General features: G+C 33.3%; 1 protein-coding gene across 1 annotated transcript in view; it reads right to left on the bottom strand.

Annotated features, from left to right (window-relative positions):
• Positions 1-16,014, bottom strand: part of RTKN2 (rhotekin 2) — a 75,907-nt gene that overhangs the window by 41,956 nt on the left and 17,937 nt on the right. The window contains exons 3-5 of the mRNA XM_065894705.1: positions 12,207-12,265; positions 2,321-2,374; positions 966-1,083 (exon numbers count right to left, since the gene is read on the bottom strand). Of these exons, the coding sequence (XP_065750777.1) occupies positions 966-1,083; positions 2,321-2,374; positions 12,207-12,265 (231 nt within the window). The remainder of the gene's footprint in view (positions 1-965; positions 1,084-2,320; positions 2,375-12,206; positions 12,266-16,014) is intronic.

The following is a 16,014-nucleotide window of genomic DNA, read 5'->3' as shown; positions in this document are numbered from 1 at the left end:
AGTCTCAATTATGTAAACATTTGGCAATATTTGGGGCATCATAAATAAATTTCTTTGGTTCAGTAGAGCTTATAAGATGGCCTGCACTACTGCTGACAACTCAGAAAAATGTATTTTATTTTTCTGTGCTGTACAATTCCTTATGGGACACTGAACCAAAGCCACAAAACATGGTTTGCAATCATTTTTTTAATGCTACATGAGTGGCAAAACTAGTACTTTCAATCTCAACTGTATATAGCTGCATAGCTAAAGATGGAAAAAACATGTATATTGATTTTAATAGTTAAGTAGTTATTAATATTTGGATGCAAAGATACTGTCTTTGAAACCCTGTAAGAAATAAAAATCACATACTGATTTAGGCCAATAGAAAAAAAGGCCAGGAAAAACTTATGTTAGTTAAAAATGATTTCTATGGCTACCTGAGGAGTTCTTTCTGGTTCTATATTATGACCACAATAAAATGAGCCTGTAAAAGAGCAGGGGCAATAAAAACAGCCCTGAGGATCACCCAACTTTTTATTGTTTTGGAGTGAAAACATGAAAGTGCACCATAAGAAAAAGAACATCTCAAAATTTTACCAAAGTACTTTGCCTATGGTACATATTTCAGAACTATCTCATAAAGTTGTTATACTATTTTGGTATTTCTGTAACCAAATCTCCTATATGAGATGTAAGAACCTCTTTTATGCCCAAATTCACTCTACATAAAATAATGTCATAATGAGGTTCCACTGTATTCATAGTGTTACTACTAATATTACATGATTTCCACTTTATTTTACACTGGAAAAATCTCAAATGCAGAGATGGGCTTATTTTGAATAATGCAATGTTCAAAATCAATTTAAACATTTAAAGATTTTAATGCTTCAAAAATAATCCAATAAATTTGCCTTCCTTTGAAAAAGGTAGAATTTTAGATTCTTTTCATTCAATGAAGATTAAAAAATACTTACAATATGGTCACATTTTCAAAACATATATCTGTGATTGTTTTATCCACAATCACCATGTCAGTATCAAAAACTTCAGCTCCCATTTTGAATAAACAAAAAATGGCATAGCGCTGTGATCCTAGAGAAGAAAAACAACATAACACAATGATTCATGTGATGAATCATGCCTATATTATGTTAAAATCTGCTTGAAAATGAAAATAATTAGCCTAAATATTTGCTAATAGATTCTTATTTTCATACATTGTACACTGTAATCCTTTAACTTTTTATAGAGACTGTTTTGCCAATATATATTAATAGCTTGCCCAACTAAGGCACAACAATTAAAGTAGGGAGTATCAAAAAATAAAGTTAAAAATAGAGGCCTCTCAGCAGCCTAAAGCACCCACCAAACTCACAAATTTTATTCCTAGAAAACTCTTTAAGCTTGAATTAATAGCAAATTTATTATTTTATGTATATACTATTACCCCTGTCATTTGGTTTCCAAGTATATTTTAAGAAAAATAAGTTTTCTATTATGAGAGGTTAGGAGCAAGCACATTAACAGCAAAACATTTTCCACCAAACTGAAAGGGAGGAAACCACAAAAACAATAAAAAGTAGACATGTGAACACAAAAACCATAGCTGCTGGGCCTTCTAATTTGATGATGTTTTTCAAAAGTATTAGGTGATTAAAGGACTGAAACCTCATTACTGAGAAAATGTACCTCTTCAGAAAAACTTAACTCTCTACTGTAATCAGAAAGATGTACTTAATACCTGCATGTATTCCTTTGTAAAGTAATTTATATTTCCTAATTGAATAACAAATATAATAACCTGATTTTGGATTTTTCATATAAAACTAATTGTGCTCAATGTGATTCAGATTTTAAAGCTATCACAATAGACAAGAAAGATAAAGGATTATCATATCTTTTCTGCTTTGCCTCTAACAGCTAAAAATCATTTGAGGTTAATTTCCATGACCCACAATGCATGGATTTGTTAAGACTATATGAAGCCATAAAATGCTGAAGGGGAAAACAATCAGATCAAGCTAAAAATCTTTTCCTCTTACATCCTGTTAAATAATCTGAAGTAAGAAAACAAGGCAGAAAGATCTCCAAGATCTCGGTCAAATAATGTTGCCTTTACCATGACTCAAACATTTCCTTTTATTGCACAATTCCCTTCTCTATTACCTGTTACTCACCATCCTTGCACAGGTTCCTATCAACAAGATTCTGCTTATTCTGTCAAATGACATCCATTTATTTCAGTGGAGAAGCAGTTTTTTCTCCTAATAATCTCAAATTTACTACATATTACAGAAGATATTTCAATTACAATTAAAATCATACATACGTTCTTTACTGCTGAAGTGATCAGAGTCTTTCCACATTAGTGGTATACGAATATCTATAGAGGAGGGGGAAAAGAAATGACAAGTGATAATTTTGGTAAATTTCATTTCTTAGAGTGAAATAAACCTCTGAATTCCACAATGGATTCTGACCATTAAAGCCAATATTTATTTATTATTTAAATGTTCAAACACAATAATGTTTTCTCTTAAAAACAGCTTAGACTAGGAATATAAAATCTGTTTTATTTATTTTACTAAAAAAACCCACCAAATACTACTCAAGAAATTAATTGATTAAGAAAGGTCTGTAATAAGCTTATGCCATAAAATTTTCTTTTCATGATTTATGTTTTTGAAATAGGTGAAATTTGGGTAACCTAGTGTTCAATTTCTATTTTGGGTAAGCAGTAGCAGCAAATGTAGTTAAATATATTTCAAAATCATAGAATAGTAGAGGTAGAAATGACTTTAGAACTTTGGTCCACTATGCAAACTTTAAAGATGAAGAAAATTAAGTTGTCTAAGATTGACTTGTCTAAGATCATTGGTTTCTGGGAGAGACCCAGCTCTTAACAAACAAATCCAAGATCTCTCCATTAAGAAAATTTAACTTGTCTACAAAAGAATTTGCAGATCTTTGTATATTCATGTTACAAACTGTAGCATTTTCCTTAAGAAAACTAAAAAGAGGAATGTATTACTTCTTTCAGGCCAAGAAAAGGGCATACGTTCTAAAAGTGAGCTAAACATATTTCTCTCATTCACACGTTCTTCAAACTCCAAAGTGACTGTGTTAACAATCTTTATTCCGGAAATTAATCTAGAGCTTTGACACAGTCAAAATTTTGCCTTCCTAGTTTTCTCCATTCTTCCCTTTACTTTTAATACTAGGTTAACATTATGTAGTAACAATTTTCCTCTGACATTCTTATGCTATCTGCCTAGTTTCAAAGTTAGAGGATTAGGGTATTACCAAATAGATTAAGATGTGTGATTACAGCATAACACAGCACAGTAGAAATCTCAATGATAAAGTGAAGTTAGTTTTAATTTTGTACTCAGTACAAAAACAATATCGAACCTTTCTGGAAAATTTCTGTTTAAGACATTTCCTTATTACACTTAGGAAGTTTATTTGCATATTTTTCATACCTATTAATTATGCCACTTTCAAATAATTATAAATCTTTCTGAACATAAGCTATTTGGCTACCTTTATGATGTGCTTTACTTTTAGATCCCATGATCTTTCGTCTACATTTTTATTTGTTTAGAATTCTAAGGTTCTTAGTGCCTATTTCCAATTTCCTTTCTAGAACATCTTTGTATTACTCCATCCCTATTCTGCCCAACCAGGTAGAAAGCTTGGCTAAACACTTTACATACATTTCATCCAACAATAACTTTTAAAATATATTTACTAATTTATGGCTGTGTTTTCATTGTCATTTGTCTCAAAGTAATTTTTAATTCCCTCTTCGATCTCATCACTGACCCACTGGTTTTTTAGTACCATGTTGTTTAGTCTCCATGTAATTGTTTTTTCTTGTTTCTCTTTGTGTGGTTTATTTTCAGTTTCATGCCGTTGTACATGGAAAAGATGCTTGAAAAACTTTCTATCCTCTTAAATTTGCTGAGGCTTGTTTTGTGTCCTAGTATGTGGGTCTATCCTAGACAGTGTTCCATGTGCACTCGAAAAGAATGTATATTCTGGATTTTTTTGGATATAATGTCCTGAAAATATCAATTAAGTTTAAATGACTGTAAAAACACAACCATTCAAAATCTGTGGCATGCAGCAAAGGCAGTCCTGAGACGGAAGTTCATAGCAATACAGGCCTTCCTCAAAAAGCAAAAAAAATCTCAAATAAATATAAATAACCTAACCTACCACCTGAAAGAATTAGAAAAAAAAAGAACAAACTAAACCTAAAGTCAGCAGAAGGAAGAAAACAATAAAGATCAAAGAGGAAATAAATAAAATAGAGATTTAAAAACTATAAAGAAAACCAATAAAAACAAGAGCTGGTTTTTTGAAAGGGTAAACAAAATGGACAAACCTCTAGTCAGGCTCACCAAGAAGAGAGGACCCAAATAAACAAAATAAGAAATGAAAGAGGAGAAGTAAGAATGGATACTTCAGAAATACAAAAAAACCATAAGAGAACACTATGAACAATTATATGCCAACAAACTGAACAACCTAGAAGAAATGGACAAGTTTTTAAAAACATAGAGCCCACCAAAATTGAATCAAGAAGAAACGGATAATTTGAACAGACCAATCACTAGAAGTGAAATAGAATCTCCAAAAAAACCCAAAACCAAAAACCCCAGGGGCTTCCCTCGTGGTGCAGTGGTTGAGAATCCGCCTGCCAATGCAGGGGACATGGGTTCAAGCCCTGGTCCGGGAAGATCCAACATGCTGCGGAGCAACTAAGCCCATGTGCCACAACTACTGAACCTGTGCTCTAGAGCCCACAAGCCACAACTACTGAGCCCACGTGCCACAACTACTGAAGCCCACACACCTAGAGCCCGTGTTCTGTGACAAGAGAAGCCACCACAATGAGAAGCCCGCGCACCGCAATGAAGAAAAGCTCCTGCTCGCCTCAACTAGAGAAAGCCCACGCCCAGCAACGAAGACCCAACACAGCCAAAAATTTAACAAAAAAATAATTAATTAAACAAACAAACAAAAAACAAAAACTCCCTGCAAAACAAAGTCCAGGACTGGATGGCTTCACTGTGGAATTCTACCAAACATACAAAGAACTCAGACCAATCCTTCTCAAACTATACCAAAACATTGAAGAGGAGGGAACACTCCCAAAGTCATTCTATGAAGCCACCATCACCCCGATACCAAAATCAGACAAAAGCACTATCAAAAAAGAAAATTATAGGCCAATATCTTTGATGAATACAGATGCAGAAATTCTCAACAAAATATTAGCAAACCAAATCCAACAACACATAAAAAAGACCATATGCCATGATCAAGTTGGATTTATCCCAGGGTCACAAGGATGGTTCAACATATGCAAATCAATCAATGTGATACACCACATCAACAAAAGAAAGGACAAAAACCACATGATTATCTCGATAGATGCAAAAACAGCACTTGATAAAATTCAACATCCATTCATGATAAAAACTCTTACCAAAGTGAGTATAGAGGAAACATATCTCAACATAATAAAAGCTATTTATGGCAAACCTACAGCTGACATAATACTCAATGGTGAGAAGTTGAAAGCCTTCTCACTAAATTCTGGAACAAGACAAGGATGCCCAATCTAACCACTGTTTTTTTCTTTTTTTTTTTTTGGTCGCACCTCATAGTTTCTGGGATCTTAGTTCCCCAACCAGGGACTGAACCCGGGCCCACGGCAGTGAAAGCACAAAGTCTTAACCACTGGACCACCAGGGAATTCCTTCACCACTTCTATTCAACATAGCATTGGAAGTCTAGCCACAGCAATCAGACAAGAAAAAAAAAAAAAAAATCCAAATTGGAAGGCAATAGGTTACATTGTCATTATATGCAGATGACATGATAGTACGTAGAAAGAACCCTAAAGACTCCATACAAAAAGTATTAGAACTGATAAACAAATTCAGCAAGGTAGCAGGATACAAGATTAACATACAGAAATCTGTTGCATTTACTTACGATAACAATGAAATACCAGAAAGGGAAAGTTTAAAAAAAAAATCACTTTTAAAATCACATCAAAAAAATAAAATATTTAGGAATAAACCTGACCAAGGAGGTGACATATGCTGAGAACTATAAAAACACTGATAAGGGAAATTAAAGATGATTTAAAGAAATGGAAAGATATACCATGCTCTTGGGTTGGAAGAATTAATATTGTTAAAATGGCCATACTACCCAAAGCAATCTACAGAATTAATGCAATCCCTGTCACATTAACCCCTGTCACTTTATACCAAACTTGAATAACCGTAAAATTTATACAGAATCATAAAAGACCCAGAATTGTCAAAGCAGTCCTGAGGAAAAAGAACAAAGCTAGAGGCATAATTCTCCCAGACTTCAGACAATACCTCAAAGCTACAGTAATCAAAACAGCATGGACTGGCACAAAAACAGACATATGGATCAACAGAACAGAAAAGAGAGCCCAGAAATAAACCCACACACCAATAGTCAATTAATTTTCAACAAAGGAGGCAAGAATATACAATGGAAAAAAGACAATCTCTTTGGCAAGTGATGTTGGGAAAGCTGGACAGCTACATGTAAATCAATGAAGTTAGAACACTCCCTCAACACCATACACAAAAGCTCAAAATGGCTTAAAGACTTAAATATAAAACAGGATACCATAAAACTCCTAGAAGAGACCATAAGCAAAACATTCTCTGACATAAATCATACCAATGTTTTCTTAGGTCAGTCTCCCAAGGCAATAGAAATAAAAGCAAAAACAAACAAATGGGACCTAATCAAATTTAAAAGCTTTTGCACAGCAAAGGAAATCATAAACGAAGCAAAAAGACAATCTACGGACTGGGAGAAAGTATTGATATTTGTAAATGATGCGATCCACGAGGCCTTAATTTCCAAAACATATAAACAGCTCATACAACTCAGTAACAAAAAAAACAAACAAGTCAATCAAAAAATGGGCAGAAATCCTAAAAAGACATTTCTCCAAAGAAGACATACAGATGGCCAACAGGCACATGAAGATGCTCAACATCACTATTTTTTAGAGAAATGCAAATCAAAACTACAAAAATTACCTGACCAGTGAGGTACCATCTCATGCTGGTCAGGATGGCCATCGTGAAAAAGTCTACAAGTAACAAATGCTGGAGCAGGTATGGAAAAAAGGGAACCCTCCTACACTGTTCGTGGGAATGTAAATTGGTGCAGCCACTATGGAGAACAGTATGGAAGTTCCTCAAAAAACTAAAAATAGAGTTGCCATGTGATCCAGCAATCCCAGCCTGGGCATATATCTGGACAAAACTATAATTTGAAAAAATACATGCACACCAATGTTCATAGCAGCACTATTTACAACAGCCAAGACATGGAAGCAACCCAAATGTCCACTGAGAGATGAATGAATAAAAAAGATGTGGTACATAAATACAATGGAATACTACTCAGCCATAAAAAAGAATGAAATAATGCCATTTGCAGCAATATGAATGGACCTAGATATTATCATACTGTGAGGCAAGTCAAAAAGAGAAAGACAAACACCATATGGTATCATTTATATTTTGGATCTAAAATACAACACGAACTTATTTACAAAACAGAAATAGACTCACAGACACAGAGAACAAACTTACTGTTACCAAAGGGGAAAGGGGGTGGGCGAGGGATAAATTAGGAGCTTGGGATTAGCAGATACAAACTACTATATATAAAATAAACAACAGGTCCTACTGTTTAGCACAGGGAACTATATTCATATCTTGTAATAACCTATAATAAAGAAGAATATGAAATAGAATATATATATATACACACACATATATGTATAACTGAATCACTTTGCTGTATGCCAGAAAGTAACACAACATTGTAAACTGACTGTACTTCAATTAAATATACATATATTTACTAATTTAATAGTCAAGTGACAGGATTTAATTGTTTACATTTTCTTTTCTTTTTTTAAATATTTATTTATTTATTTGGCTGCACCGGATCTTAGTTGCAGCACGCGGGATCTTCATTGCTGCATGTGGGATCTCTAGTTGTAGCATGTGGGATCTAGTTCCCTGACCAGGGATCGAAGGCAGGCATTGGGAACATGGAGTCTTAGCCACTGGACATTTGCATTTTCTTGACTAAGAAAAATGTTAATAAACTTACTGGCCAGTTCAGTGAATATGTTTGTATCCATGGCCCATTTTTCTTTTTCTTTTTAAAAATATATTTCTGGTTTGTACTTTTAAAAATTAATTATTTAGGGACTTCCCTGGTGGCGCAGTGATTCAGAATCTGCCTGCTGAGGCAGGGGACACGGGTTCGAGCCCTGGTCTAGGAAGATCCCACATGCCGCAGAGCAACTAAGCCCAGGCGCCACAACTACTGAGCCTGCGCTCTAGAGCCTGCAAGCCACAACTATTGAGCCCGTGCTCTAGAGCCTGTGAGCCACAACTACTGAGCCTGTGTGCCACAACTACTGAAGCCCGTGAGCCTAGAGCCCGCGCTCCACAACAAGAGAAGCCATCACAATGAGAAGCCCATGCACGGCAACAACAAATAACCCCCCCTCGCCGCAACTAAAGAAAGCCCACGTGGCAATGAAGACCCAATGCAGCCCAAATAAATGAATAAATGAATGAATGAATGAATCTTAAAAAATTATTTTATATTTGTAAGATTTTTGAGTATGTGAGGTAAACATATAAATATTCTTCTTATAAAAACAGTTCTAGCTCCATTTATATATTTAATAGGCCTTCTCTTCTTCACTGATTGAATGATGCCATCTTTATCATATATGCCATTCTGAGTAAGTGTTCTTTCCTTGGCTATATGCTTTATAGATCTAAGTGAATCGTTATCTATCCTGATACTAATACCATACCATCATAACCATTGAAACATTATAATATACTTTACCATCTGTCAGAAATATGTCCTTCCAAAAACATTTTATTCTCTCTTGCTAATTTCTTTAAGTAAATCTTAGAAATAATGTGTCAAAATTCCCCCTCCAATGTTTTATTAGAATTCTAGTATCCAAAGTAACTTGAGAACTGTTAACTTTACAATATGCTATTTACATAGAGTAGCATAATACAGTTACCCTCATATTTTTATTAAGGTTATTCATGCAGTATTTAATGTTTTTGTTTTTTGCTGCTTTTATTGTAACTCGTTCTTGCTGGTGTTGAGAGCAGCTACAACTTTTTATGTATATATCTTGAATCTAGCCACTTCTACTGAATTCTTTATTAATTCAAACAATGTTTCAGTAAATTTCCTTGTATTTTCTAGGTCTGCAATCTATTATCTTCAAATAGTACTCAATTTATCTATTTATTTTCAGTAGTTTCATCTTTCATTCTTACTATTTTAGCTAAAATTTCTAAAACTCTGTTGTAATATTAATATAATAGACATTGCTATTTTGTTCTTGATTTTAATGGGCTCACCTTTATTGTTTTATAATTATGATTTGGCTGATGTCCTGTCAAAGGTCCTGCTTCTTGCATGACCAGAATTGCTGACTCACTGCAGTTCACAACTGTTCTTTTTCACAGCTATTCTTTTTCTAGTAGGGTGGTATTAACTATTTACACTATCTTGGAAGGAACATGGACCCTTACTTACTTTGCTGTACAGCCATGGCCTATTGGTCAGTCTTGCCCTTTCCCATGCCTAGCTATGTCAGATCCTCAAGAGGAGAAGGTGGACATTTCTTATCTATTTCCCAGGTGGTCACGTACTGTTCAGATGGCAAAAGATGTGTAACTCATTAGCTACATTTTAAAATTCAGTCTCGAAGAGTAGAAATTCCTTCCAGCTTCTTGCAAATGGTTGACTCAGTTTTAATTTACAGTACTCTTACCTTTGTCTTTTTTTTAATGTCTTAATTGACACTTTAATGGTAAAGTGAAAGAGCCATAATAGGATAGCTAACTTGATGCTATCAGGTCCTAGAAGTCTATCGTTTTCAAAAGTGAAAACCGAGGTACTTTGTGAACTGATCTGGCTTTAGTCATCGAATTAGTAGTTAGTGAATAGGCTGAGACAATTACCATATGCAATTATTTGGTGTTGAGCAGAAACAATCGGGATAAACCTCAATTATTCTTTTTACTTTTATAAAGATCTGGCCAGTGAGTGAAGCTAGAAATAGAAATCCCAGGTATCTCCTGGAAATCAATGTAATCTCAGAAACATTATGAAACTTTGTTGCAAATATTCATTTTGATCAAAACAAAAGTCACATTTTCATTCCCATGTCAAAAGAAAATGGATTTATAAAGGTGAATTCGTTTTTAATGTTCTTTGTTTTTATCTTTCACAAATATACAGACAAGATATAATTAAGCCTAAGCAAAGATGTAAACAAATTACATATGTATCCCATTTTCTGAGACTTTTGGCTCCTTAATTTAATTTAAAATTATCTTTTAAAAAGAAGAAACACATGCAGAAATAAGTTTAATTTCTATACTCGAGTATTCATGGTCAAGAAAATAGTTTTTTCTCTACTTTAAATGTTTTTATTTAAACACTCTTCTAAATGGAGAGTTAATGCTAATTTCATGATTGCTGCAGTCAATAAACTATTATGAAATGACAGTAGAGGCTAACTTTATCATGGCATTCAGTCTTCAACAGCAAATTAACACATCTCATTTGTGTACTGAGTGGCACTACATCAGAAGCAAGGAATGGAGGATTATGTTTAAGTATTTTTAGAGAACCCCCTTTAAAGATCTATAATATTTTGTTTTTTCACATTAAAATGTATTGAACATAGTGAACAACTAATATGTAAAAGTACTATGCTTGGCATCAAAAGGATAAATAAGATATAAAACATGTTTTATTCCATTCATAATTGGAAAGATGAAAACATAAATATAAATAACTATAAAACAAGCAATGGATTTTTATATATAGCTCAGATATTTTTCTGAAAAATTTTTGCTGAGGGTAATTCCTCTGATTTAGGACAATTATGTCATATGTAAAATTCAGGTATATCCTTCCTGTAGGAGAATTTTTAACATGAAGACATTTTTAAAAACAGTTCCTTGGGGAAAAAAAAAAAAAACAAAAACCAAACAGTTCCTTGGGTAAGAGGGTCTGAAATACAGCAGCAGCCTCCCTGAGGCTTTTAACCAATGAAACAAACTAGTTATTACTTAAGGACTGCTGGAGGTCTGTTGTTTCCAAAACATACCAATGAGATAATATCTATAAAAGGTACATTATCTAACTAGCATACACATGAGTCAGCCATGTATTTATTCACTTCAATCTGTGGCATCTCCAAGCCATTGTCTTTAGCTTCCTTAACACTTTGGAGAAACTGAGACAACACAGCATAAGTGCCATCTAGTGGTAAAGTGTCTCCTAACTGCATTAAGAATTACAGAAGGGAAAAACATTTCTAGCAGGGAACAGGGAAGGCTTTATAGATGAGCAAATAGATCCTGAAGATAATATAGGTATTTCAACAGCTAACTGGGTATTAGGAACATGGGGTGTGTTGACAGAACAGGGAGAGAAATGTCTCATTAAAGCAGACAGCTTATGTATAGGAGTAGTGGAAGATATGACTAGAAAAATATTTGGGAATAGAAAACTCTAGGGGGAAGTCTAGTCTCTATCCTATGGGCAATGGAGTATAGTCATCCATCCAATCAATATTCACTGAGTGATAACTACGTACAAGCACTGTGTTAGCTCCTGGGTATATAGTGATGAACAAAGCAAACAGGGTTCCAACCCTCATGGAAATTCTGGAGTAGACAAACGTTAAACACAGTATTGAAACTTCTGAGCAAAAATGGAATGGGGAGTCTAAAGACTTGAGTTTGCAGCCCAGCTCAACCAAAGTCATTTAACCTCTGAGTCTATAGAAAAAGGGAACTACCCTATCTATTACACAGTGTTGCAGTGAGGAAAAAACTTCATAATATATGTAAGATACATGAAACAGTTTTCTCAAATTGTAAAATTCTACACAAATGTAGAGCATAATGATGAAAACAGTGTTTTAGAACAAATATTCTGATAGAGGTATGCAAAATAAAATGAAAAAAGAAAATGGACATAGGGAATTAAAAAGCCCCACTAACTCTAGGAAGTTACTTTATAGAATTTATTCAGCAATAGAAAAATGATCCAATATAGCATACCTGATATGGCAATCTTTCCCTTACATGCTGTTCGTGCTTTACTTTCAAAATTCACATCACTGTCAAAAGAAAAAAAACCCTAATGAAAAAAAGGATCTTCTCTAATAAGCAATTGTTTTAACGAACTTTCACAAATGCCTAAATATTAAAAATAAACACATCCTTGAATAATAATGACTTCCAGTTAACATAAACTATTTGACTCAAACTTTATGATGTTTTGTCAACAGTAGCTGGCTTTAAAAGAAATATATAGAGCCATTATCTTTGATTTTTTTCATACAAGCTTTACCTTCCCTGATGATTATATAATGGCTTACTCTACAATGAAAGGCTTTTGTGACCTCTTACATTTAAAAACAAGATGTGCAATATTTGTACAGGTCCTAGGAAGTATAATACCTTGCATCACCATTTCATAAATTATATTTCTAGCTTACCGGATTATAGTTGCCTGAAAAAGTTAATGAACTTCCCAACCATGAACATGCTGCCCAAGAGTATCTTATCCTTATAAAATCTAACAAATATTTTAAAAATTACTCTCTGCTACATATTCATGTGTGGTAATATCATATTTCATTTCCTTGAAGTTCTAAAAAGCTAAGCATACACTGAAACAATAAATGAACTAAGTTGGCAAAGGAAGGGAGTAGCCCTCTAGAGAGAATAAAATGTGGAGAGGAAAACATTATCATGACAATAGAAAAGGTCTCAAAGGAAATTCTTGGGATATAAGACACTTCCAGTTCTGACTGTAGACTATACTATTATCATAAAAATTTTTTTCAGGGACTTCCCTGATGGTGCAGTGGTTAACACTCCACGCTCCCAATGCAGGGGGCCTGGGTTCGATCCCTGGTATGGGAACTGGATCCCACGTGCATGCCACAGCTAAGAGTTTGCATGCCACAACTAAGGAGCCCATGTACCACAACTAAGAAGCTGGTGAGCCGCAACTAAGGAGCCCATGAGCTGCAACTAAGGAGCCCACGAGCTGCAACTAAGACCCGACACAACCAAATAAATAAATACTTAAATATTAAAAAAAATTTTTTTTCAAAATAGTTATCTTCTATTAGACCAAATCAATCCCATCTCTGAATAGTTATCCAATATCCTATTTCCTAATAACCTGCATTTAGAGATTAGCATTCCATTTCTAGAGCAATGTATCCAGGAGTATTCTTCTTTGCACTCTTTTTTGACCTCTATTTAATTTAGTTAGCCAATTAACTGCCAGTTAATTTAACTAGGTACTTCAAATACGTGGTAAGATAGAAACTTTTCATTTGAATACTGTTTTGATTCTAAAAGAGCTTTTGGAGAAAGATTGGGTGGGAGTTTGAAGTGTATCTAACTAAGTTGCAGGAGAGTGACACATCTTAACACATTTCAGTAGCCTTGTTAAAAAGATTGCAAATATATTCATTATCATGTATCCAAATTTGAAAACAAAATACATCATCCCACCTTTTTTTACTCTCTTAGTGGATTAAGCACATAAGTATTACAGGCGAAATATATTCCAAAGGAGCAAAAAGAATTTACTGATGTATTGAAGTCGATAAGCTTATATGGGACATTTATATGGTATTTACAGAATCAAGCACTAGGTGTAACTAAAGTAATGTTGTAGACTTAAAGCCATAAATTTTCAGGATCCTATCTAATTACCTTATAGTCACATTGGTATTTAAGTTAAAAGGAAATTCACTCAGTGAAAAATAAAAGTACTCATTATTTCAAAATAATGCTTTGTTGAATCATAAATTTTAAAAAGAGTCAAGTTCGGTATTTTATACTCAAGTTCAGTTTGTCACGTTGGAGAATTTTAGCTGGCTTATTAATTCATCAGAGTGAAAAATTCAATTGAATAGTCTACTATGTTGTGGTGAAAATAATATACTGAAAGGCCCACTAGAAACCAAACACAAATCTCAATTTCCTCAAATTGGTACAAGAAATACAATATAAATACAGTTGGTTGACATTTGTAATACTTCTAAAAACACGTTCTATATGAGCAATGCATAATATAAATTCTTAAAATATTTATTTCAGTGAAAAAATACAAGGAAGCTCTAATACAGTGAGTAACTTGAGTATTATGGAATAGGTCATAAATTATGTTAAAATTGAAATCCATTAGGCATTATTAAATTGGATTAAACTTGAGGCTTTGGCAGACAAGTGAAATTCTAAAATACTAGAATCACCAAAAGCAAACTTGCTGAATATTTACCAAAAAAATTTTGCCCCTCCAAACTATTCAACCACCTGGCAGAGTATAGCTTTCTCCCCTATAAGTATAAAATTACTTGCATAGGCATTTTCAGGACCTGTCAACAAACTTATTATATACAAATATTATCAAATTATAATATAAATCCAATTAACCATATAATCTTACAGAATGATTCTTTCTTTAAAAAATTGAGAGATGAACTAAAGTAATCCAGACTCATGTTTCAGAAGCTTGAATTATTTTCATTTCAAATAACTCAACTGCTATTTAGGGTGCTAAAATGTGATGTTTTTCTAATTAATCCAAGTTGACAATAAATTGTTAAACATTATCTGTTTAATAATGTGCTACTGTAGCTAACAGTTTGCTACAGTTAAATCAATAGTTGTTTTAAAATCTGCAATGTTAATGTCAATTCTAAATGCTACAGTTAGAGAGCCAGTCTGAGGAAAAAGCAAATAACCACAAAATCATTCAAACAAAAGCACAGCTAAATAATAGTGTACCTTATTCTTTTTTTTTTGTACCTTATTCTTATGAACCCAGTTTAGAGCATTATTTTGGTAAGATTTGTGATTTAAAAGATAGAGATAAAAATATATAAGACAAACTTTTAACTTTGTTTTATTAACTTATATTTCTGCCTGTAGGTAAATAAAATGACCAACAGAGGGTGCCAATCAGCCACTTTGTTGCTCAAAAATCTGTATTAAAATTGGCCAAGTAAATACATATTATCCTATTTTATATTGTTCCATATGGGAATTTAAAATAGCATTTCTTTTCCAGAATTAACAAGATACAATGAGAAATAACACAATGATGAAAGAATTTTATATTAACAAAGCATTTAGAAGAATTCTAAATACTATTCTATTATTTCAAAGCAGGTTATAAAATTCTTCACCTCGTGCAAATAAGTGAAAACTAAAACACACAGAAATGCTTAATGTGGACTTTTAAACCATCTTAAAACTATGTGGTATAAAATTAATATCTTCATAACTATGTTAAGCTGGGAAGACCAGTTTTCTACTTCAAACCTTGAGACAACAACCTCTTTTCAACAGACACCAAACAATATAAAGTTTAAAAAAATAAAATAATTAATGTCTTAACTATACCATGTTTTATTGTGGAAATACCAGGAGTACCTAATTTTCACTGGCAATCCACATTTTTATTTTTGTTTATATTGTAGTATATAAGCAATTAAACTAGCAATTGGAGTATGAGAAACTAGTTTTTGTGGCATTATTAAAATCAGAATTATGGTGAATGATACCTAAAATTAGGTACTATAAATGTCTTTGACTAGTATTATTTTCACAAAACCAAATACAGTTTTAAGAAGTTAAGGCAAGAGACAGACTAGTGGGTTGGGGCAGAGGAGAATATTATTGCTAAAATGTAAGCTCTGCAAGAATAGGGATTTTTTTTGTCTATTCTGTTCACTGCTCAATCACCAGTGCCTGGTATACAGCTCAGTACATTCTAAGGCATTCAGTAAAGACTTAGTGAATACTAAATGAAGTAAAATAGGATATGTCTTTTTGGTGG

Source organism: Phocoena phocoena, chromosome 16, assembly GCF_963924675.1.
Source record: "Phocoena phocoena chromosome 16, mPhoPho1.1, whole genome shotgun sequence".
Taxonomy (NCBI): domain Eukaryota; kingdom Metazoa; phylum Chordata; class Mammalia; order Artiodactyla; family Phocoenidae; genus Phocoena; species Phocoena phocoena.
The sequence above is the reverse complement of the archived record's forward strand: the minus strand, read 5'-3'. Positions and strand labels throughout refer to the sequence as shown.